Source organism: Protopterus annectens, chromosome 12.part0, assembly GCF_019279795.1.
Source record: "Protopterus annectens isolate FY-2018-M chromosome 12.part0, PAN1.0, whole genome shotgun sequence".
Taxonomy (NCBI): domain Eukaryota; kingdom Metazoa; phylum Chordata; order Ceratodontiformes; family Protopteridae; genus Protopterus; species Protopterus annectens.
Window position 1 is genome coordinate 391,437,620 of NC_056746.1, and position 23,771 is coordinate 391,461,390.

At 42.3% G+C, this 23,771-nt stretch overlaps 1 protein-coding gene across 1 annotated transcript in view; it reads right to left on the minus strand.

Moving 5' to 3' along the window:
* The window catches only part of WIPI2 (WD repeat domain, phosphoinositide interacting 2), a gene marked incomplete in the record, with an annotated part of 1,162,476 nt that overhangs the window by 207,242 nt on the left and 931,463 nt on the right, over nucleotides 1–23,771 (minus strand). Inside the window, 1 exon segment of the mRNA XM_044089486.1 lies at nucleotides 20,763–20,927. Within this exon segment, the coding sequence (XP_043945421.1) occupies nucleotides 20,763–20,927 (165 nt within the window).

The following is a 23,771-nucleotide window of genomic DNA, read 5'->3' on the forward strand; positions in this document are numbered from 1 at the left end:
ACTGGCAAGAAACACCTACAGAGGGATGTCCCAGATCTGAGAGAAGCCCAATGTTAGTTGACCACTTTGGATCCGAAACAAATGGATCCCACAATAAAGCTCAGTTTCAATAGTCGACCTGTTAGTGCAGGATACAAGAAATTCTGATCTACGGAGAGACTTATCTACTTAAAGGCTTTGAACCCGAATGCCCTGGATATGAAAGAAGGAAACAGCTCAGCTGCCTCTGGAAGACCTGCCATATGTCGGATCACAAATCCTCAGCTCCAAAAGTGGCAAATGTTAACTCCAAAGCTCGGGATCTATAGACACTGGATCCGAGAACAGCCCAATGACATCTGACATGAATCATTATTTCCAGTGATTTGCTTGAAAGCCAGTATTATAAGTGAGGTGTCTGAGATCTAGACTCTGAGTAAAAAAACTCAGATATATGGATCTGAAGCCTTATGGTCCATAACAGTCAGCAGATAAGTGGCAAAATCATCATGGGACAGAATCTTTCAGATCTGAAGCTTTAGAATTTGAAGTAGGCCCTAGGAACTCCAGATCAGAGCTCCTTGTTGTGTAGGTCTGTTTCTATAAAATGGGGGTGGGGGGTGGGTTGAAACCAGTATGAACCTTAGCTTAGGAGCTGTTTTCCCCTTCTCTTCTTCTTTTTTCTTTTTTTTAAGAAACCAGAAAAGGGGGACAACAGCCCAGAAGACAGCAGCAGTTAGAGGCAAGTAAAGCAACATAGTACTCCTAGGTGGCACTGAGTGCATTACAGAAGGAAAATCGAAAGAAAAGGATTTACTCACATTCCTATGCTGTAATTTGTTTCTGTGTAACTGTTTACACACACACATGCACAGACTGCATATTTTGAGAGTGAAGTCTAAAGTCAACTGTCATGATTTTATAACTTTGTCCTTTAACAGACCATGAAAAATCTGTGCCATTGAAAGCAGCACTGAAAAAAATAACTGCCAGATCTTGCACACAAAAACACTACTTCAACTGCCCTGCATGAGTTCTCTGAGGGATAAAAAGATGGAGAGACTAAACATGGAAGTAAAAGAAACGGAACAATGACCAGGGACACTGACTTCAGTATTGTAAAAAGAAAAAAACTTACCTAGCCATATGAAGTATACTGACTCAGATAAAATAAATAGATTACATTCTGCCACAAGCTAGCCAATAAAGAGCACCCCAGATTAAGCAACAACTAGACAGGAGATGGAAAAATATTTCCCGCTGCAAACGACCACCGAGAGAGGAAAGATAAACTAGCCTAAAAAAACAGTAGTTAATTTTGTAAAATTAAGAACTTCCTACATCTAGAGACAGTGGATCCTCCTTCTGACCACTATGGCGGCAAATGAGATCTGAGGAACTAGGGACAGTGTGGTGCATTATGGGAAGAGGGAGGTAGGATCCAAAGTCTAGAAAAATCCAGCCAAGCCAGATCTAAGGATTGGATTATAGACCCATCAGTGAGGAAGACTAAAAAGGACATCATCAGATCCAATGCTATACTCACTGGCTGGAAGCATGGGGTTGAGGCTGATATTTCCAGCTGGCAAAGTTATGTCTTGCAAGTTAGAACTATTGTAGTCCTGTGATCTCGTTGCAGCACTTGCCTCCTGTGATTTGCTACTGCTTGCACTAGTTCACTTGTCCATGTATCACAGATGCTTTCTACTGATGGTTTGAATCACAAATTTTATGAGGAAGAAACATCACAAATTTTATGAGGAAGAAACCAAAAAATAAGGGGGGAAAAAAAAAAAATATATATATATATACATACAATAAAATAACCACAGTAAGTCAGTTGGAATATCAAAAAATAAATAAACTTTACATATAAGACTACTTGGCCTGAAACACTGAAAACAAGAAAAGGAGCAGAATCACCTTATGGTTCAGGTTAATAATATAATTCTTGACATATACCACTGACACCTCCCTCAAACAGCAAGGCCTGAGCCTGAGCATAGATGTCTCTCCCCAGTTAGTAATGCAGCAGGACCCGAACCTGGACAGAAATGCCCCACCCCCCAGACTCTGACAGCAACATGTGAGCATGGATAGAGACTGCAAGCCTAATGGAGCGACCAGTACATTTCCTTTGCAAACAATGAAATACGACAAATGTAGGTTAGAAACATAGCTAAAAGGCCTGTGATCAACACATCTACAAAAAACAGCCAAACAATTGATGGGCAGCAGTCAAACTACATGGACATTTGTGTCAAGTTACAGAAAAATATAATGGAACACCACATCCAGCATAATCATGCACTCTGGTACTAGTACAGACAAGCTAGCTACAGTGCAAGTATACTGACTGCAAGCCTAACAGATCAACCAGTACACTTCCTTTGCAAACTCTGACATACAGCATATGCACAATGGAAGCATACACATCTAGGCAAAGCACCCCTCCCTAGATATTGTATGGTACCCCCCACAGTAGTAGGCATGGAAGAGCCCCTAATACAAACACTGCAAGCTCTGTTAGACTAAATGTAAAGTGTCTGTGGTTTCTAGTGCTCCCCACACACACTTAGATTGGATTGTAATACAATTCCACATATTCAAAATAAATGGTTGTATGCAAGAGATCCATTGTAGAGAATGAAGTTTCCCTGGTGTCGCTCTACACCCTCCACTTCTTACACACAGTTTGCAGCACAGTTTACTACTTAAAAACGATATTAAAGATCTCCACTGCAGTGAATGAAAAGTGCTCGTGGTTGTCTAGTGCCCCAACACACACTTCTCCTTCCAGATAAAAAAATAAAACAGTGCTTTTAGCAATAATGCTACATACACTATGCACACTGCGGCAATTCCAAAAATAACAGATTTCTGCCTTCTAGATTAAAAAAATTAACAGAGTAACACTTTCCTATTTTTATGCTATTAGCAACAAAGACAGGTGCACCATGCACAGTGCAGCACTTACTCTTCTGTACACTGTCCCCTCTAGTTAACCAATCTCACAATTTTTTCATAAATGGCTCCCCACCCATCCCGCTACAAGATAAAGAAAGTTTAGAAGTGGAATCAAGCTTGAATCCCTCATGCGTCTTGGTAGGAAAAATATTTTAATATTGCAATAAGGTTGAACCATCTCCCCCAATACAATCTACATTACCGTGATTCAACTTTTCCATCTTGTAAATAAGAACATGTGTGAGTTGTGTCTTCAATAAAATGAGGGCAAAAGTCTGCTGGACTGCGTTTCAAAATACTTGAGAATCTGAAAGACTTTGAAGTAATTTATTGTTTCATGGCACTCATAAGTTTTCTGACTAGATTCTTAAGGTTGGTATATCTTCATCTGTGTATGATTCTGACAATGAATTCAGCTAGACTGCCATATAAGAATATGTCTCAAAGTACGATGAAGTTAAGTCTGACTAGCGCAATAAGAGAAAATTTCTTCTTTGTCATGTAAAACTTGAAAAGAAGACTCGTGAGAATCACTGACAACATGAACCCCAGAACTCTGAGATACTATCTGTCTGAAGTTTGATACTAATTTAAGCTGTTCAGAAAAGTTTCCAAATAAGAATCCTCCTTCTCTTGTGTCAAAAAAGCCTTTTACCGTAAGGTGTCTGAGACAGCTCAGAAATACAATCCTGTGTCATAGGGTCATGGAGGATTTCTTAAGATTTATCTAGGACCTCAGATTGGACAAAAGAGAAGAAACACTTTGTAATGACCCGACATCTGGCTAAAGATACTGTAAAGATGAGTAGGTTGTCTCAGTGAGAAAATATGAAAATACTATTCAGTCTGCAATGAGCTATGACTGGAGCAAAACATATGTAAACAGCATTACAGCTGCAGATAGTCCAAAGGGTAATGCAGAGAACTGATAATGTGACCTAGACGCAGTAAACCTGAGAAAATTCCTGAAGACTTTGGCTATGGGAATGTTACTGAATGCATCTTTTAGATCTAGTCTTACTATAAAGCCTCCCTGGGGATTGAGAGGTAAAAAAAAAAAAAAAAAAAAAAAAAAAAAAAAAAAAAAAAAAAATTCTGAAGGGCCAACATCTTGAACTTTGGAACTTTCACAAACAAATTTAGAAAGAAAAGAACTGATTTCCAAAGACACTTCCTTTAGTACCTGAAACATTTTGGAATAGAAGTTTTTGTTCCTTTGATTTAATGTCACTGGGTCTATCTCCTAAGATGAAAGTGCTGAAAAGAGTACAGTTATGTAAATTGCACTTAGCCATAAAGTTCAGTTGAGTAAGTAAACTTACCATAGCAGAGTATTTTCAAATGATCACTGCTGCAGTAGTACAAACTATATGGATTACACCCTGCATATGATTTAACAGACGAACAGCTTCCAAAGCTTTAGGGCACTTTCCATGTGTCAAAACCATAAGTAATCATGAGCCGAGATGACTAAAAGACAGATTTGGGCACCAAGCCCTTCACAGCTTTCACGACAAATGGAAGTGGGAGGCTGAGCCCTGAAATGACATTATTAGGAACAAAACCAATGAATGTCCACACCCTGGCATAGACATACACACACCAAAAAACAAGGGGGATGGTGTGAGGGAGTGGTTACTACAGCACTGATGATTTGAACATCTACAGTTATGGTCAGTTTACTTACACAACTGCACTGTGTTAATCATACTGATCACTACTGCAGTAGCCTCAGCTATATGGGTAGATTACCACACCTAAGAAAGTACAGTTGTGTACACTTATCAAAAATGTACATGTTCGAGTGTATTCACTGTTGCAGTCATTACATTTGGGTAATCTGCTGGCAGGTTGCCATCAGTCGGCCTGATTAACAGTCTTGGGTCCTGCGTCGGTTGCTGTCCCTTCTTCCATGACGTCAGATCGTCACGGGTATAAAATATGCAGCCGACACTATTACATCAGTTTTTCTTGCCCCAGATGTAAGATGCCCCCCAAATGGGGAGCAAATATAATTAAAAACACAAAAAATATACCTCCAATCCCAAAAGCAAATACACAAAAAGGGCTTTTAAGCATAATGAAAGAAAGTAGAGGTACAGCCAGAGAAAAATAGGGGGCTGGAGGGAGGGTAACCAGGACTGCAACAGTGAATACACTCAAACATCTACATTTATGGTAAGTGTACACAACTGGACTATTTTCTTCGTGTTTCACTATTGCAGTCATTACATATGGGTAGATTCCCAAAGCTATGGTTGGGTGGAGGGAATTATACAGCATTAGGATCAGCTATAAGGTCCTGCAGGATAGCAGTGGCAAAGCCAGCTCTGGAGTTAGAGAAAAGTGGTAAATGGTAATGTTTGGTGAACGTATGAACTGAGTTCCAGGTAGCAGCTTCTAGAAAGTCCCTGGTAGGAACACCTCTGAGAAAGGCTGTTGAAGTAGATGCAGCCCTGGTGGAATGGGATCTGATCCCCTGGGAGATAGTTTTTCCATGGTGCATATAGCAGAAATGAATACAACGGCTTATCCATTTGGAAATGGTTTGCTTTGAAATAGCCTTTCCCTCTGCCCCTGCAGCAAATGCCACCAGCAGTTCAGATTTTCTTTGAGATTTAGTCCTGTTTAAGTACAATCCAAGTTGTCTGTGTACATCCAATGAATGCAGAATCCGCTCCCCCTTGTTCTGTGGATTGGGAAAGAAAGTTGGCAAATGAATGGTCTGATTAAGAGCCACACTGGATACCACCTTGGGCATGAAGGATGGGTTGGTCCTGAGAGATACCCTGTCCGTATGAAACATGATGAAAGGCTCCACTGCCATAAGAGCCTGTAATTCGGAAATCCTTCTAACTGAAGTGACTGCTAAAAGAAGAGCTGTTTTCCAGGAGAGAAATTTTAAGTCTGCAGTAGCAGCTGGCTCAAAAGGAGGGAGAGCGAGTTTCTCCAATACAAAATTAAGGTCCCAGGCAGGGATTGGAGCTCTCCTGGGTGGTCTTAAGTTTTTGGCCCCTCTGAGATACTGCTTTAGCAGAGAATAAGAGAAGAGGGGAGGTTCTGTGTTGTAATGAGCTGAAATGGCTGAGGCATGGATTTTTATGGAAGAGAAGGACAGGCCCTTGTGAAGCATCTCAGTTAAGTATTGCAAAATCTGAGGAATGTTGGGCACTGCTGTGCTTATCCCTTGAGACTGATTCCAGGCACAGAATCTTTTCCATTTGTCAGGATAAGATTTTCTAGTACTAGGTCTTCTTGCCTCCAAAATTACATCCATCACAGGTTTGCTGAGGGATGCTAAAGGTGAATTTAGGTGATTAGCCACGCTGCAAGATTCAGTTTGGAGCTGAGGGTGCAGAGTTTGGTTGTTCTGCTGAGACAGTAAAGAAGGTGTCTGAGGCAGGTGCCACGGTGAAATGTGTGACACATTGCTCAGGAGTGGGTACCAGTGTTGGCGAGGCCAGTCTGGAGCAATCAAAATCATTTTTGGTTTGTCCTGTTTGACTTTTAGTAGAACTTTGGAGAGCAGAGGCAGAGGAGGAAAGGCATAGACTGATAGGTTTTTCCAGCTGAAGAACAGAGCATCCACTTTCCAGGGTTTTTGTGATGCGTTCTTGTGCAAAATTTGTCCAACTGATAGTTCTGGGGTAAGGCAAAAAGATCTACGTCTGGGCTCACCCATTTGCGTGTCAACATGTTGAAAATCCGTGGTTCCAGTTTCCATTCATGTGGTTCCATGAGATTTCTGCTTAGTTCGTCTGCCTGAGTACTCAGCTTTCCCGGCAGGAATTGAGCTTGTAGTTGTACTTGATAGCTCAAGGCCATGTTCCACAATGCCATGGCTAGTCTGCAGAGGGGGTAGGAGTGGGTACCCCCCCCCTGCTTGTTTATGTACCAGACAACCGTGGTGTTGTCTGTCTTTACCAGTAATCGTCCTGGATGAAGGTAGCCCTTGAAGGCTGTCAGTGCATTCTGTACAGCTAGCGTTTCTTTTTGATTTATATGAAGGTGCATTTGATTTGGGCACCATTTTCCGTGAATGCACTTCCCTGCCAGATGAGCACCCCATGCATAGTCTGATGCATCTGTAGTTAGGGTTTGGGCGGCAGGGGGTGGTGTGAATGGCAGTCCCTTGTTCTGGTGGCAGGCCTCTGCCCAACATAGGAACTCTAGGCGCAGGCAAGGTATGATAGAAATCATTGTTTCCAGGCTGTGACAATGTTGACTCCATAGACTTTTTAAATACCACTGAAGTTTCCTCATATGCAGTCTTCCATATGGAATTAGAAGAATGCAGGAGGCCATGAACCCTAAGGCTTGTAGTATTTGGCTTGCAGAAAGCAAGGTTTTTGTGGCCACCTGTTTGAAGTAAGTCACCAAATGAATTTGCTTTTCTGGCGTAAGGAAAGCCATCTGGGAAGTTGTATTCAATCTTGCACCCAGGAATGTAATTTTCTGAGAGGGTACTAGTTGTGATTTATTTTCGTTTATAGTGTACCTAGACAAGTTAGAACCCTTTTTACAAATGCCAGATGTTTTAGAAGAATGTCCTTGTTTTCTGCCTGAATAAGACAATCTTCCAGGTAAGGATATATTTGAATATTTCTTTGCATGCAAAATGCGATTACTGGAGCCAGACACTTTGTAAAGACCCTGGGCGCAGTAGGTAAACCAAAGGGCCGTGCAGAGAACTGGTAATGCAAATAGCCTGCTTTGAAGCGGAGGTATCTTCTGCATGATTGCCCGATTGGGATATGCAGGTAAGCTTCTTTTAAATCTAGAGTTGCCAACCAGGCATCTTTGCCTAGCATAGGAAGCAACTGGTGAAGAGTCAGCATCTTGAATTTTGGAAAGGTGTTTAGAGTAGATAAGTCCAGAATTGGAAGCCAAGATTTGTCTTTTCTGGGTACCAGGAAAAGTCTGGAATAGAAACATTGTCCCTTTTCCTCTTCTGGTACTAGTTGAATAGCCCCCATGCTCATGAGGGAAAGTACTTGTTTCTGGGCCTCTGCCCACTGATTTGGGGACAGGTCTGCCCATCCGTTTGGAGTTGGCAATGTGTGGAAATGAAATCTGTATCCCTGGGATACTATATTTAAAACCCTTTCTCCTGGGTTATAAGTTGCCAGTTTTTTGCATGAAGAGCCAGTTTTCCACCCAAAGGGGCGGCTAAAAGGTAAGTGCTTGGTAAGTGTAGAGGGAAGTCATTGAGACTGCTTACCATAGGGAGGTGTCTTGTTTCCAGATTTGGAAGAGGAGGCGCCCCATTGCTTTTTCCTGAAAGCCCTTTGGGACTGAAACCTGGTGCCTTTGGAATGTCTGGGTTTGACTTGAGTGGCTCTCGAAGGAACTGGAAAGGACCAGTTCTTAGTAGGCCAGTGCCTACTAAATCTTGGAGGTTGCACTTGTAAGAAATCTTTCACAGTTTGCATAGATTTAGCTTTATCTTCCATTTTTTTAGAACTTCTTCAGCCTTATAACCAAAGAGACGGTCCTGTTGTAAAGGAGCATCAAACAATTTTGCTTTAACATGATCAGGCAGAGATTTCTCTTTGAGCCAAGCATGCCTTTTTAGCACAGACCCAGTTACAGCAGCCCTGCAAGAGGCCTCCAAAGAATCAAAACCACATTGCAAAGTGTGTTTTCCAACTTGTTCAGCTGAATACAATAGATCCTGTAAATCTTTATTTTCCACACAGTCAGAAATCAACATCATTTTCTGTTTAAGCAGTCCCATGATATGCTGCTACTTTAGCATATGGAATTGAAAGTTTAAAGCCCTGATTGCCAAGGCTGCAGAAGTGTAGACCTTCTTACCCCATTTATCCAGCGTCCTGGAATCTCTATCAGAAGGTGTAGGATTTTTAGCAGTAGAAGCCTTAATGCCCTTGGGGCCCTGAAAAATGGTTTCAGGATAAACAACAGGATTTTTGAAAAGGAATTTGTGGGAGTCAGGAACCCTGTAGTATCTGTCTGGCTTACAAGGAGCTGGAGGCAGAGAATCAGGAGCCATACTAGATTCTGAAAATCAACAATGTCTAGAACAGGAGGTATAGCCAAAGGCCTATGCTGAGGAACAAGAAAAAAATCCCTAAGCCTCTTTTTAGATTAAGAAAAATTCAGACTTTCCCAGTGGAAATACTCCCTTAAGGTGTGTAAAGTTTACCCAAAAGAAAAATCCTCAGGGGGAGAAGCAGAAGGAATGGAATCCTCGGCATCAGAGTCCTCATAAGTAGGTATAGACAATTCCTGTTCATTAGAAGAGTCAGAAGAAATAGAATCCTGTTCAGAAGATTCACAGTTAATTTATTGCCTAGGCCTCTTAGAAGGGGAGGGGGGGGGGTACTGGCTACCCCTGATTAGAGTAATTAAATCTTCAGACATTTTGATCATTTGTTTTTTAGGCATAGGGGCCTGCACATGCGGCCTAGGCGTCGTTTTATTTAGACATAGTTCGAGATTTTGGCCTTAATATTGAAGATGGTGTCGGTTTAATATGCAAATCTGTAGGCCTGAATACACCCTCAGAAGCCAGTGCCTGCACAGCGGCTCCAGACCCATCCAAGGTAGAGACATATAGACATCCGCGGGTTCCATAATTGAAGCATCTCGAGGCATACCGGCCTCCAAATGGGTCTCAGTAGAGGCCTGCGAATCAGTAGTAGTGGGTATCAGGGGCTGCAAAAGCGCCTCACTGAGTACCGGCGAACTGGCGAATGGCTTAGGAGAAGCATCGTCGACAGTTTTGGACCTCAACGGCCTGTCTCTGTCTTTTTCTTTGCGTTTTTTTAAGTATTCCGGTAGTTGGATTGCTAACCGACATAATTTCTGGATAACTGAAGCGTGAGCCACAATATTTAGAAGCAAAAATTTACCAACGACGGATAGTGCATTGATTAAATAAAGCACAGAACCGACAGCAAGGTACGTCGTGGTCAGGGCCTAGGCAAGGAATACAGCACAAATGAAAATCCTTATAAGGTATTTGCTTCCCAAAAGTAATGCAATTATTAACTTTTACTGACATAGGTAAGGAGCAAGAAAAAGTTTCCCCAACAGGGTACTTAGCTTTTTAGTTGAAGACTTCGGATCTGAAGCTCGAAAACAAAAATTTCAGGAGTCGGCCGACCGACACTTGTGAACTGCTTCTGCTTCGGGCACCACGCTGCAAGAAAGACTGATGTAATGGCATCGGCTGCATGTTTTATAACCCTGACGACCTGACGTCATGGAAGAAGGGACAGCAACCGATGCAGGACCCAAGACTTTGTTAATCAGGCCAACTGAGGGAAACCTGCGAGCAGATTACCCAAATGTAATGACTGCAACAGTGAAACATGAAGTACATCTGGGAGTTGGGTAGGGAGAAGCACCTGCAGAATAGCTGCAGCAAGGTCTAAACTAGACCTGGTGAAGGAATTTAGCGTGAAGTTCTTTGTAGAAGTATGCACAGAGGACCAAGCTGCTGCTTCTAGAAAATTATCTAGAGTCCAACCCTTTTCAAAAAGCCACAGATAAAGCCAAGGCTCTGGAAGAGTAGGTCTTGATCCTGCATGGAATACTTTTGTTTTAGTGAGTATAATAAAAGGTAATAGTCTGAGACAATCACTTAGAAATAGTCTGTTTTGACAAAGGTTCTGAAAGATATTCTTATGTCAAGATAATACTAAAGTTTTCGGTGGATATCCAAAGCATGAAATATACTTTCTCCCTCATTTTTGGGTTCAGGGAAGAACACAAGGAGATGGATAGTTTGGTTTAAAGTACACTTGGCTACCACTTTAGGCATAAAATAAAGATTACTTCTCTAAGAAATCCTGTCTGTGGAAAATGAGACAAGCTTGTCCCACTATAACAGCTTGAAACACATATACTCTTCTTGCAGAGATCAGACCAATCAGTAAAAATGTTTTCTTTGTTAAGAGCCTCAAGTCAACCAGATTAGCTGATTCAAATGGGGTAAGTGTTAACTTTCTTAACACAAAATTAAGATTCTGAGAAGGAGCCACTACTCTTTCTTGAAGGTCTATTATGCAATACCCCTTTCAAAAACATTTTGACATCAGAATACCTTGATGGAGTCTATGGTAAGACCTGCAGAGATGGACAACAAATGAACTTTGACAGAGGAGTAAGACAGGGCACAGGAAAGCAACTCACACAGATGTTGTAGAATCACTAACCACAAATGGGTGCTGGTTATGCTGTTGGCATCAACAGGAAAACCTTTTCCATTTGCTTATATATGACTTTTTAGTAGCAGGTTCCTTGTCTCCATCAATATCTGCTGCATGTCCTCAGTAAACAGATGCCTAAACAGTATTAACACCCTATCATCCAGGCAGTCAATTCAAGTTCTTTGGGGTTGGATTTATCAAACACCCCTGTTCTTGTGTGAGTAGATTCAGTCTGTGAAGAAGCTTGCAGTAACTGCCCCTGGCCAATTCCAAAAGAAGGGAGAACCACTGTTGCCTGGACCAGAAAGGAGTCACCATAATGATTTTGTGTTATTCCTTCTGAATCTTCAGAAGTACCATGGATATCAGTGAAAAGCATGCAGGAATATTCCTATCAAAGTAAAGGAAAGGGCATCTGTCTAACAGGTCTTCTTGCATGAAGTCCTGGAACAAAATTTCCCCGGCTGATTGCTCAGATTAGAGGCAAAACGGTTCTACCAGAGCAACTCCCCACAGTAGGATCAAAATCTTAGAAGACACCCTCATGTAGTTTCCATTCACAAGGGTCTGCCTTTGTCCTGCTCAGCTTGTCTGCTACACAATTTTACTCTCACAGAATGTAGGACGTCTGAAGAGTGAAACTGTGCTTTAAGGCTATATCCCATGCTAACATAGATAGTCTGCAAAGGGGATAACAGCTGGTACCCTTGCTTATTTATGTACTACGTCACTGTGGTACGGTCTGTAACTACTTGACGTGGTCCTGGGGACCAGAGGTGATTCAGAGAGATGAATGCTTTGTTAAGAATAAACATTTCTTTTATATTTATGTGCTTGAGTCTTTGTTGTCCAAGATACCTTGCACTTTTATCCCCCTTGACACTGTTCCCCAAGCAAAGTCCAGGGCATCTATGATGAATGACTGTTTTAGAGCAGGAGGGGAGAAGGGATTACCTGAGATTCAGGAATATTTGATGTCTCCACCAAGTGATTTTCCATCTCACAAATCCCATAAATGGACTCTAAAAAGATAATGGGTGTTTGGGTGTTGTTACTTCGACCAAAGAAACATCAGACATCACTCTATATTTCTCATGTGGAGTCTTGCCAGAGGAATCATGAGAAATATAGATGCCATGAGACCCAGAATTGAGAGGTATTCCCTTGCAGCGACTGAAGTCTGAGTGGAAAAACCTTGAAACTTCTAAATATAGAGCTATATTTTTTCTGTGGAAGAAAAACTCTTTGTACTTAAGTGCCTAGCAGACACCCTAGGAAAACAATCTTGTGTGACGGAGTCAAAATACGACTCTTGAATGTTCTTTTGTAATCTTAGCCTGCATAGGAGATTTCTCACCCAAGTTAAAGATGTGATCCAGACACACACATCTTTAAGCAACGCCTGAAGCTGGATGCATAGGAATGTGAAACATCCCTTTAATCTAAGGTTACAAAAACTCAAATTAGGAAGAAAAGGTAAACTGGTTGCAAAGTGAAAGCATTTGAACGTGAGCACTATAACGTTTAGGAAAGAAAGGTCCAGAACTGTTCTCCATCTGCTTTCTTTGACATAAAAATCATTCTTGAATAAAAACTTTTCCCCAACTGGGAATGAGAAACTGTTTCTATTTCCATCAAAACTGCATGTGCTGTAGGAAAGGAAGTAACAATGAGATCTGATCTGGTGGATGGGCAATAATTCCCTGAAAAAGGGGAATTTCTTCCCAGTGCCATCAGTAACCCTGCCAAATCAGACTCGGAACTTGATTATCTTAAACAATCTGTTGCCAGATAAAGAAATGGAGATTCAGACTTTCTAGAAGGGATAAGGGACTGCCCAGCAATGGAAACTCACTGATCACCGATCCTCAAAAGCCTGCAGAGGAGCACTCTCTCTGTTTGCAGTAAAGTTCTGAAGAGATTGGCACCCAATCCTTTCAGGTGATCTGTCTAACAGTTTGGGTGTGTGGATGCAGGATATAACCCATAAAGTTTGGCCTACTACCACAGTGATCAATATGATGAACATCAGTAGATGTTTGAATTCCTCACTGTTGTAGTAGCCTATGTGTTACTTGAGACACAGCAATCTGTAAGCTTAAAAACACTAGGTATCTCTCCCTCAGATCTACTCTGAGTACAGGCTGGCCAGCTCTGAAGAGAGAAAATCAGCAGTCAGAGTGGAAAACCTTTAGGGCTTTCTTGCCTATTAGATAAGCAGCTGCATACTCATCCAGAACAAACCAAAAAGGATATCCCAATACATCACTAGGGGGGTGGTTAATATTTGCAGCTACAGCATCAGTGATGAATTTCAACATCTACTGTTAAGAGTGAGTGTGACTTACACAAGTGTACTATGTTCATCAGTCCCAATGGTGCAGTAGCCCACAGGTAGAATACCGTAGTTTACTCAACCTGGGAGGAAGAAAAAAAAATTTGGATCTTGGAATGCCCTGGAGAATGGTTATAGCAATGACAATCTAAGATACAAACAATAATCCAGTATGAAATTCCTTGTAGAGGTATATACAGAGGATCACACAACTGCTTCTAGAAATCCTGAAGGATTAACAAGTTATGTTGTCATCCATCATTCCTCCCCACAATAGGGTCTCAGATCTGACTCGGCCACATACTACAGACCTGGATCTGACTCTCAAGCTCCTCCCTCATACCCATAATGCCCTGCATCCACCTAAGTACCTCAGATCGAGTTTGCCAGATCCAAACATTCAGCATCCACACATTAAAGGAATGGCACAAGAGGCTCAGACATAGGACATATGAGTCCCTTTTCATCTAGATTCCTCAAGAAGAAAAAGGCAGGGGGATGGCTGAGTAGAAAAAGTGAGGAGGAATGAAAGAAGACAATGCAGATGCCAAGTTATGTTAATCTGATGTTGTCATCTTCATTCCTCCTCACGATAGGGTCAGTGTCCCCAGATATGCAATTCCTAGGTGGCCCTCATGAAAGGATATGCCGGAGCAACCACTGAGCCAAAACAAGCCCTGCTCCTGGATATGACATCCAACTTGTAATGTGACACCACGATGCTGCTGCACAAATGGAAGTTCTGGAATAGAAGGCTGCAGATGTAGCCATAGCTCTGGTGGAATGTGCCCTAGGAGGTTTAGGTAATTCTAATTCCTTGGACAAATATATCTATGAGATACAATCGAAATCCATTTTGCCAAGGTAATTTCTGATACCACCTGTCCAAGCCTATTAAAGGAGAAAGCTATAAAACGTTGATCAGATTTTCTGTGTTGTTTGGTTTTGTATAGGTAGACACAAGTTGTCTATGCACATCTAGAAGATGGAGAACATACTCCCCTTTATTAGAGAAACTGGGAAAGAAAACCGGTAACTGGATAGATTGACTGATGATATTCTTGGTCGCGACTTTCGGCATAATGGACAGATTGGTACGCAGAGGCACTCTGTCTTTAAGATAAAGAATGTATGGAGGCTTGGAAGATGAGGCCTGCAATTCAGAAATCCTCTTAGCAGAAGTCAAAGCCACCAACAGGGCTGTTTTCAATGACAGAAACTTCATATCGCAGCTAGTTGCTGGTTCGAAAGGTCCCTTGATTAAAGCCTGTAACACAAAAGTGAGGTCCCAAGGAGGAGATGGACCCTTAATTGGAGGCCTTAACAACAAAAACACCTTTCATGAAAGATTTGCAAAGCTGAAAGGTAAACAGAGAACAGGACTGACTTGCCGTATGAAAATTGGAAATAGCGGCTAACTGTAACTTTTTAGTGGAGAAATCAGCACCGTTGCTGAAAAGGGTGCTGAGAAATAGTAAAACATCTGAAACCAGTGCAAAGAAGGGGATCAATGTTCCTGCTCAAGGCCCAAATAACAAATCTCTTTAATTTACTTTTGCAGATTTTTTTGAAGGAAGCCTAAAGCAAAGCAAGAAGGATTTTTCAAACAGGGGATGTAAGCCAGGACCGTCTCACTAGGGTTGGAAGTGGAAAAGTCAAGTGGTCAATTTGAGGGCTCGAAGGTTCGGATGCTGCATCCCTGACTGGTGAGAAACAAGATCCTGACTTAGCTCCAGAATCCAAGGATGACATTTCAGATAAGACCAAAGAAAGGGGAACCACACCTGACGAGGCCAAAAGGGGCAATGAGGATGACTGATCTCTTCAGCCTGCTTGCCTTCTGCAGGAACTTCGGGATGGGCAGAAGAGGGTATGCATATAGGAGACCAGAGGGCCATAAAACTTGGACTAGTGCATCCCTCGGGGACTCCCCTGGAGGGGTGATCAGGTAGAAGAAATTGCTGCATTTGTTGTTGAGGGGAGAGGGAAAGAGGACACAGAAAGGTTTACCCCAATGGCTGTTCACCACTGACTGACCAAGAGACCACTTGTGCAGAACCAGGAGTGATCTTCTGAGTCTGTCTACCAGATCACTGGTTTTCCCCCAGGATGTGTGTTGCAACCAGAAGGTGGTCTGAAGATATCACCCATTCCCACACCCTCACGGTCTCCCTGCACAAGGGATAAGAACGGGTTCCTCCTTGTTTGCTGATGTACCATACAACAGCCATATTGTCTCTATGTGTTCTAAAAAGGTCTCAAAGGGGACAGCATCCTGAAAGGCTTGCAATGTTAGGACTGCTCTCATCTCTAGGACATTGATATGGTCTCGGTGGGGAACCACGTGCCTTGGACTATCTTCCCACTGTAATGCCCCCACCCACACCAGGAAGCATCAATAGTCACAATGGCTATAGGTGGGCTGTTCAAGAATGGTCTGCCTAGAAAGATGTTGTCTGTTTGAATCCACCAATTGAGGTGACACCTGCAGATGGGAGTCAACCTGATGCAAAGGGATAACAGCTGACAAAGGATGGACCATTATGTCCCTAATGTCCACTAAAGGACCTGCATAAAAAATCTGGCTAGAGGGAACAACAGAATGCCTGCAGACTGTAGGGTCTGCAAAATCAAACAAGCAGAGCATAAAAGAAGCAGGACTACATTTCAAATCTTTTCTGTTTGGTCGGGACTTCTTGGATGACACTTTTTTGCAACAGTAGTTGGATTTGTTGTGCTGCCTGTTCTCTTTGACTGGGTGGCACGTTGGGAAGGCTTCTGGAGTCTGAGGGAAAAAGAGAGAATGAGATGTAGCAACCTCTGGATATTATGCTGAGCACCCAACAATTCTGACTCAGCTGGGTCCAGGCTTCTGGGTGTAAAGCTAGTCTCTCCCAGACTGCCTCCAGAGACGAACAGTCGGGCAGTGCTTCAGGACCACTGGTAGGGCTTATTGGGAGAAGGTTCCCTAAAGCCTTGGTTTCATGGACCCCCCCCTGCTTCTAGGGTGGCATCTACCATCAAACCCTGCCCCTTTGCCTCTAGTGGAGAGTTCCCACATGGGTCCTAGAAATGCCCTTGGGACTTACGAAGCCACATTTTCTTACCGCTATGCTGTTTCCTAGAGCAGGACCTCTGGGGGTAGAAAACTTGATTTCCATGGCAGAAAGGATCTTTCTGTCCTTTTCGCTGTGGTAAGAGTCTCAAACTGACAGCTCAAAAAGGGAAAAGCCATCGTAATGGGCATTTACAAATGATGCCTTAAAAGGCTTCACAAAAATCACGTTGCCACATCCAGGCATGCCTCCTCAGGGAAAGTCCTGAACCAGCTGCTCACGAGCCCTACATAGTATGGGAGATTGAACTCATCGAAGAATTGGTAATAGACGAGACAGTGGTCAGCTTCGGAGAAAACTTCTTAAATTCTTCTGCAGGCATGGACTCACAGAGAAGCTGACAGTACTTTAATCAGAACTTTCTACAGTTAAGTAAAATTGGCCAGGTAGTTTAACGACCTCAGCGTAAAGGTGGCTGAGGCACAGATGCACTTCCCAATCCTGTCCAGTGCTCTAGACTCCTTGTCAGTTGGATCGATGATAGTTGTTTGCTCTACCAGCTCTTTCTTAGTGGCTGCCGCCACCACGACAGCATCAACTACAGGACCCTTATTCCAATGTTTTCGGTCTTGCAGGGGGTACTAGAAACCTATCGGGTCATTTGGGTATAGGCTTGGTGTAGTCTGATTCTTTCCATGCTTGGTGAGGTACTAAATTCACCAGGGCATCTGCCAGAGGTTCACCCAAGACGTAAATAGGCTGTCCCAAACGCCTCCAAGAAAACTGACTCCTCAGAGGAAGGAGGTTGCGCAGACCACCCACCTTTCTGTTTTAGGATCTCTAAAATGTCTCCTAAGAAGACATCTTCAGGTGGGGATCGGGGGGGGGGTCCTTCCCCTTACAGAAGTTAGTATCCTTGATCAAGGACTCCAAAGGGGAGTCTAGATGCCTCCTTTTACAAATCATCTTCTGAGGGACTTCCTCAGCTGGGTGTTCTCAGGAAGTGTTGGAAGAAGGGGATCCCTCCTGAACAGGGAATTCTTGGAGGCCACTTGGAACGGGGAGACTCGAGGCAGGACAAGGAATAGCAAGGCCTGGATCCTACACAGGTACACTTGCAGATTGGGGAGCCTGTGCTGTAGGATCTCCAACACGGGAGAAAACCCTCTTCACTACCTGGAAGGCCAAGAGACCAGGAGAAATCCTTTCCATCTCCCCCAGAGCCAATACCACCGAGGAAAAATGGGCAAGGGCTCATTCCGGATGCATAGCCTCCAGAAGGGACTGGACCTGAGCAGTCAAGTGCCGAGGTGCCTAAGGGAAGGGATGGCTATGAAAAGGACAGGGCCAATCCCTGTTGCCAGGAACTCAGCACTGATACCAAGGCTCCGAGACTCGCTCTGCTTTAAAAAGGTCGGAAGAGGACTTGTCAAGTGCATCCTCAGCACTGAGGAAGGGAGCATCCTCAGCACTGAGCCCAAAGTGCACGGATGTCCCGAATCTTGTGACTTCAAAACTGAGGGTCGGATTGGAGGAGGAGTCCTGATGATATGGCCTGCATAGCTCATGGATCTGGCAGGGGACCAAGCCAAGACTACCCTCATCTGGATCTGGGCCTTTAAGAATCTCCTCACAATCCTGTCCATATTTGCCTCGGACCAGTTTCTACAGGACTTTGCTAAAGCTGAGGGGGGGGGAGGCTGGGAATGCTTAGTGCAGGAGACCTTGTCGAAATCCTAGGATCCAAAGCAGGAGCCGACAAAGGTGTAGGAGATATGGGGATGACATCCCCCGGATCAGTGGAGACTGCAGGATCCGACTGAGGAGGTAACATCTGTGGAGCTTAGGATTTTTTGTGCTTCATAGTTTCGAGAGATCCCCTTGGAGAAACAGGGAGGGACCTGTCTTTTGACTCTCTCGCCCCCTGCAGGAGAGGAACAGGAAGATACCACAGAAGGGGTCTGACCCTCCAAAGCAGAGAAGGGAAGAATAATACGGCACATAAGGATAACTTTATTCCGACTGTCTGCTAAACCCATGGGTTAAAAGCTGCACAAATGTTACAGTCCACCTTCAGGTGGTCAGCACCAAGGCAGTACACGCACTCCTTGTGGGCATCCTGGTTGGGAAAATTTTATGTCCACAAGAAGTGCAGTGTTTAAAGCCAAGGACTGGTTTGTCTGCTATGCCTAGAAAGGAAAAACCCGCCAAAATTAACTGCCGCTAAGAGAAACAGAAATAACTATATAAGGCTACAATATTAACTTCATTCCAAAAAATGTTAAGTCTAACTTTAACTCTAAGCTATCTTAGAAAGGAAAAAAAATCAACTACTTTTTTTTTTACCATCAAAAGGAAATAAAGGATTTACAAAAAAGAAAACTGTGAACGTTTAAAGAGAACACACACACACTGCTCACACCAAGAGTTTAAGAAAGCTACGATATTAACAATGACAAATCTACTCAATGCTTGAGAGAGGGCTGATCCATGTCTGTTTCACTGAGCGGCAAACAAGATCTGGGGTACTTGGGTGGATGCAGGGCATTATGGGTATAAGGGAGGAGCTTGACAGTCAGATCCAAACCTGTAGTATGTGGCCGAGTCTGATCAGAGACCCTACTGTGAGGAGGAATGAAGACAACATCAGATGCAAGTCTTAAAAATAATTTAAAATCAACTATGATTCTTTTATTTTATTTATTTTTTATTTATTTATCATTTGTTGACCGGGAAAGATTCTGATAATTAAAGTTGGTCTATTAGTTTCTTCAAATTCTGTAGGTACAGACTCACTGCAGATTCCCAGCATTTAATGACCATTTTTATAGATTTTCTTCATTCAATCACTTTTTTTACCCCCAACTGCCCTGTAACTCCACATTTGGCACACTGTTTTAATTGTCTTCTGTGGAATAGGGTAGTTACATCACCTTTGAAAGAAGGAACCACTATACCCATTCAGATATGGTACAGGATTACTGTCCAACCAGTCTTACTTCTAGTTTTGAAAAATGTTCTGAAAGATTAAAAAATTGTGTACTCACCATAATGTTCCATCTGTGTTGTAAATTTTCATTCTTCTTCAACTGATGGGTTCGGATCAGAGACTGATCTGACTCAGCCACTTCTACCAGATTATCGGATCCTAGAACTCTTGGGCTCCTCCCTTTATCCATAATGCCCCCCCCCCAAACTAACATACCTCAGATCGAGTTTGCTGCCCCTAGATATAAAAGGACACTCGATGATAGAAATACCAGAGGCAGAATATAAAGGGGAGCTGGTGCTTAAACAAGGAACACAGGTTGCTATACAACGCTTAGATCTCCCTAGAAGACAAAACGGAGGGGACAGGTGGGTGGGGAGTTGAACATAAAATCTGAACTATTACTACTAACAGTGATGATACAGCATATTTGATTTTTTACCTGCATACTATTTCAACCAAGTTAAAATAACTAATTCTATAAATAACCATTAACTGCAAACTGATGCACATTGGTCATTTAAAGGTGACAGAGGACTTAAACAATAAATCAACTAAGAAGTTGCTGAATGAAAAAAACCCACAGAAGCTGTACCACCCGAAACACAGCCCACGATGGAAGAAAAAGAGGAGTCCATCCTAGAAGTACAGCACTAAGAAAATACCTTGGATGTCAATACAGACCCATCCACCCGACCTACGAGGGGGCACCTTTCATTACAACTCAAATTTCAGAAAGTTTCAGCACCAAAAATAAATACAAATGGCATGACAGCACAGGAATATTTCACTGATGATAGCCAAGATCAAGTTCGACTATGCAACTGGAAAAAAAAAAAAAAAAAAAAAAAGAGCTGAGGCACAGGTATGAGTATGTTTTTTATCCTGATGATGTTAGAGTCGAAGAACATCTGGGAATGAGGTTTCAAATATTGTCTGGACAGAAAGGACAAGCACAACCAAAGGACTTAAAGATTATGAAAATTACATGCGTCACTGTAAACAATTTCAATATGCCAACTCCTGCTGCAATATATATACAAATTCAAGTGTTTGTACATGCTTTTGATCATTAAGCAGTTGCCTCAGCATTCTGGGGTCTTTTATGTTTGGTTACCCTAAGTTCACATTATAAAAGATACTGAAATTATATATGCATTACAATAACAAGATCAGCAGATGATCTCCTGTAAAAGAAACACACAAACAAATCCAAGTGTTAATTCTTATGTGCTTTTGTTTACTCACAATATACTCACATGGCAAGTGCACAGATATTTTTGTGTCCACAGAAGGGTAATCTGACTGTTGCAAATGCCCTTCCCTGGTTAAACATCTCAGTGACCTGGGATGGCAAGTAATTTGTAGAAGCCATCAACACTTTTCCAAAGTAACCTGTCCAAGTGGTTGGCTCTTCTTGTGGTCTACAAAAACAAATATCATCAATTATTTTTGAAGCAAAATGTGTTTTTTTGTCACATACGCATCAAGAAGTCAAGCATTCTGTAGCAGAAACAGACCATGATAAGCAATCTGGTCCTTTCTTGTAGAAAAGCCAAGAATGACAATGAAGAGAACTAAAACATACACCTGTTGTGGCAGAAATCTTAAAATAACTAAAGTAACAATGGTAGATGCTTCAAGTGTTTCAAACTTCCATACTGGATGAGTATACAGTCCTCTCAGAGGGCACTAAACATGGCAAAACATTTCATTAGCAGCAACAGTAACAGCATACTCATCACAGTTCAAGAATTGTATGCAACAGATGCAGAGGAGTCAAAACTACACTGAACATGTAACAATCGGAAGTCATCACTTGCACAACTCAGCCATCACATTTTGCTCTCTGTCATTAGGATATTTCTGTGGCAAAAGACAATCCATTACAATATCTTGGAGGGGGGAACACAATTATAAAACATTTCAGGAGTGTGAACACAATCATAAAAAAATTAAGCCTCACCACTCAACAAATGTGCAACACAGCACTAGGACTGGTTGGTATTACAAAAAGGGCCTAAAATGTCTGGGGAGACGGACACTTCTCATGTCACAGCACTTATCTTTCAGCATGAAAAGGGGATCTAATGGCAGCTTCACAAATGAATGGCTGCAGAATTTATTTACTGCTTAGAAAAAAGGGCAGTGCTGCTGTTTAAGAGGAGTGAAGCCTTTGCGAGTCCAAGAGGATGCTCCTCCATCTGGAATCACAAATGAATTGTGTTTAACAATTCAGATTACAAGGTTGATCTTCCCACCAGTGGAAAAAAGTAACAGTTACCTGCAAAACAAAGGAAAAGTTTAGTAGCTTTCAAATATTTTTAGTTCTAGAAATGGAAACAATAACCCTACAGAAGAAATATTTGTGCAACAAGCTTCTCTAGATCTTTGATATGAGGACAAGAGGGGAATTGTGCCTTTGTTTTACACTACCCTTCAACATAAAGTACAGAGTGCCAGAAAAGAAGCAACTCTGCTGTAATGTAAAACAGCTTAGGACTTACAGCATTTAACAACCTGAAGGTCTACTGATGACAGTGGCAAGTGAAAAGATGGTCTGCAAGTCAAGAGCTTCAAAGACTTTGGTGTGCACTACTTAAAGCAGGATATACCAAGGTTTCCTGAACAAAATTCAGGTCCCTAATAGGTAACAGGTCACCCTTTCAAAGGATTAAAGCTCAAAACCAATAGGAAAAATAACTGAACATAAGCCTACATGCTGAAAGGGATTTTAAGGAAGGTGCCAAGACAGAACTTTAAAATCTGCCTTAATACATGAGTAAGGCAAATCTATGTCTCAAAAGGATAGTCTAGGGTCTGTAGGTTGTGAACTTGCAGTGGTGCAAAGTAATGCCCTGTTTATTTTGGGAAACATGGCTTTCAAGTAGGCAGCCTTCTTGTTTATTGCAATGCCATGTAGGCTAAAACATGTGCTAACTACAGATTCAGATGCAAAATCTTGCATAAATATTAGAAGAGAATGTCTTCCCTGAGCGAATGATGAAAGCAGTGACATGCCTTCCCTTTAAGAAGAGATAACCATGATATTCAAGGATAGGCTGGACACAAAATAATCAGCATTTTTTCAGCATTCTATGGATCCAAGGAATACACAGAATGCAAAAAGCAGCCTATTTTCCAAACATTCTGAGTGGGTATAGTAAGATACTGTTTAATCAAAACATTTAGAAACTAAACATTCTCCAGAAAGATGAACAGATCCTTTAGCAGCTGTCTCCCCAGATCAAAAAAGTACAGTTTTGTACCTACCATAAATGTAGATGTTCGAAGATCCACATTGCTGCAGTCATAACCTGTGGGTAGTCCGCTGTCCTCGGTCGGCCCGAATACCAAAGTGTTAGGCTGGCGTCGGTCATGGTCGCTCAGATCTGACGTCAGTACGCCGTGGTACTAAAGCGCATGACCGACGCCATATCCGCAGTCTTTCTTGCCCCAGATGTCAGAAGGCCCTAAAAAGAAAGGCCATAGCCAAAAATGGAAAAACACCCAATCACCCATGTAGAAACAATATTTACAACACAAACCACACAACCACCCCAAACTACAGAGGGGAAGGACGGAGGGTAAATTGGACTGCAGCAATGTGGATCTTCGAACATCTACATTTATGGTAGGTACAAAACTGTACTATGTTCTTCATCTCACATTGCTAGAGTCATAACCTGTGGGTAGAATCCCAAAGCAAAGGTAAAGGGAGGTTGGCAAAATTATAAAGCATTGGGAGCTGCTAACATGCCCTGTAAAACTGCAGTGGCAAACCCAGCCCTAGATTTGGAATAAAGAGGAAGATGATAATGTTTAGAAAAAGTGTGCACTGAACTCCAAGTAGCTGCCTCCAAAATATCTTTAGTAGCTACTCCCCTTAAAAAAGCAGTAGAAGTGGCAGTCGCCCTAGTGGAATGAGGTCTGATTCCAGCCGGAACCCCCTTACCATGATGAGAATAACAAAAAGCAATACAATGGCCAATCCACTTAGAAATAGTTTGTTTTGAAATAGGTTTCCCCTGAGAACCCAAAGCAAAAGAAATAAACAACTGTTGAGACTGCCTGAACCCTTTGGTTCTGCTCAAATAATAACGCAACTGCCTGTGAATATCCAAAGAGTGTAAAATTTTTTCCCCCTTATTTTGGGGATCAGCATAAAATGTAGGCAAATGAATAGATTGGTTTAATGCCACATTAGAAACAACCTTAGGCATAAAAGTAGGGTTAGTACGCAGGGAGACCCTATCCTTATGAAATAT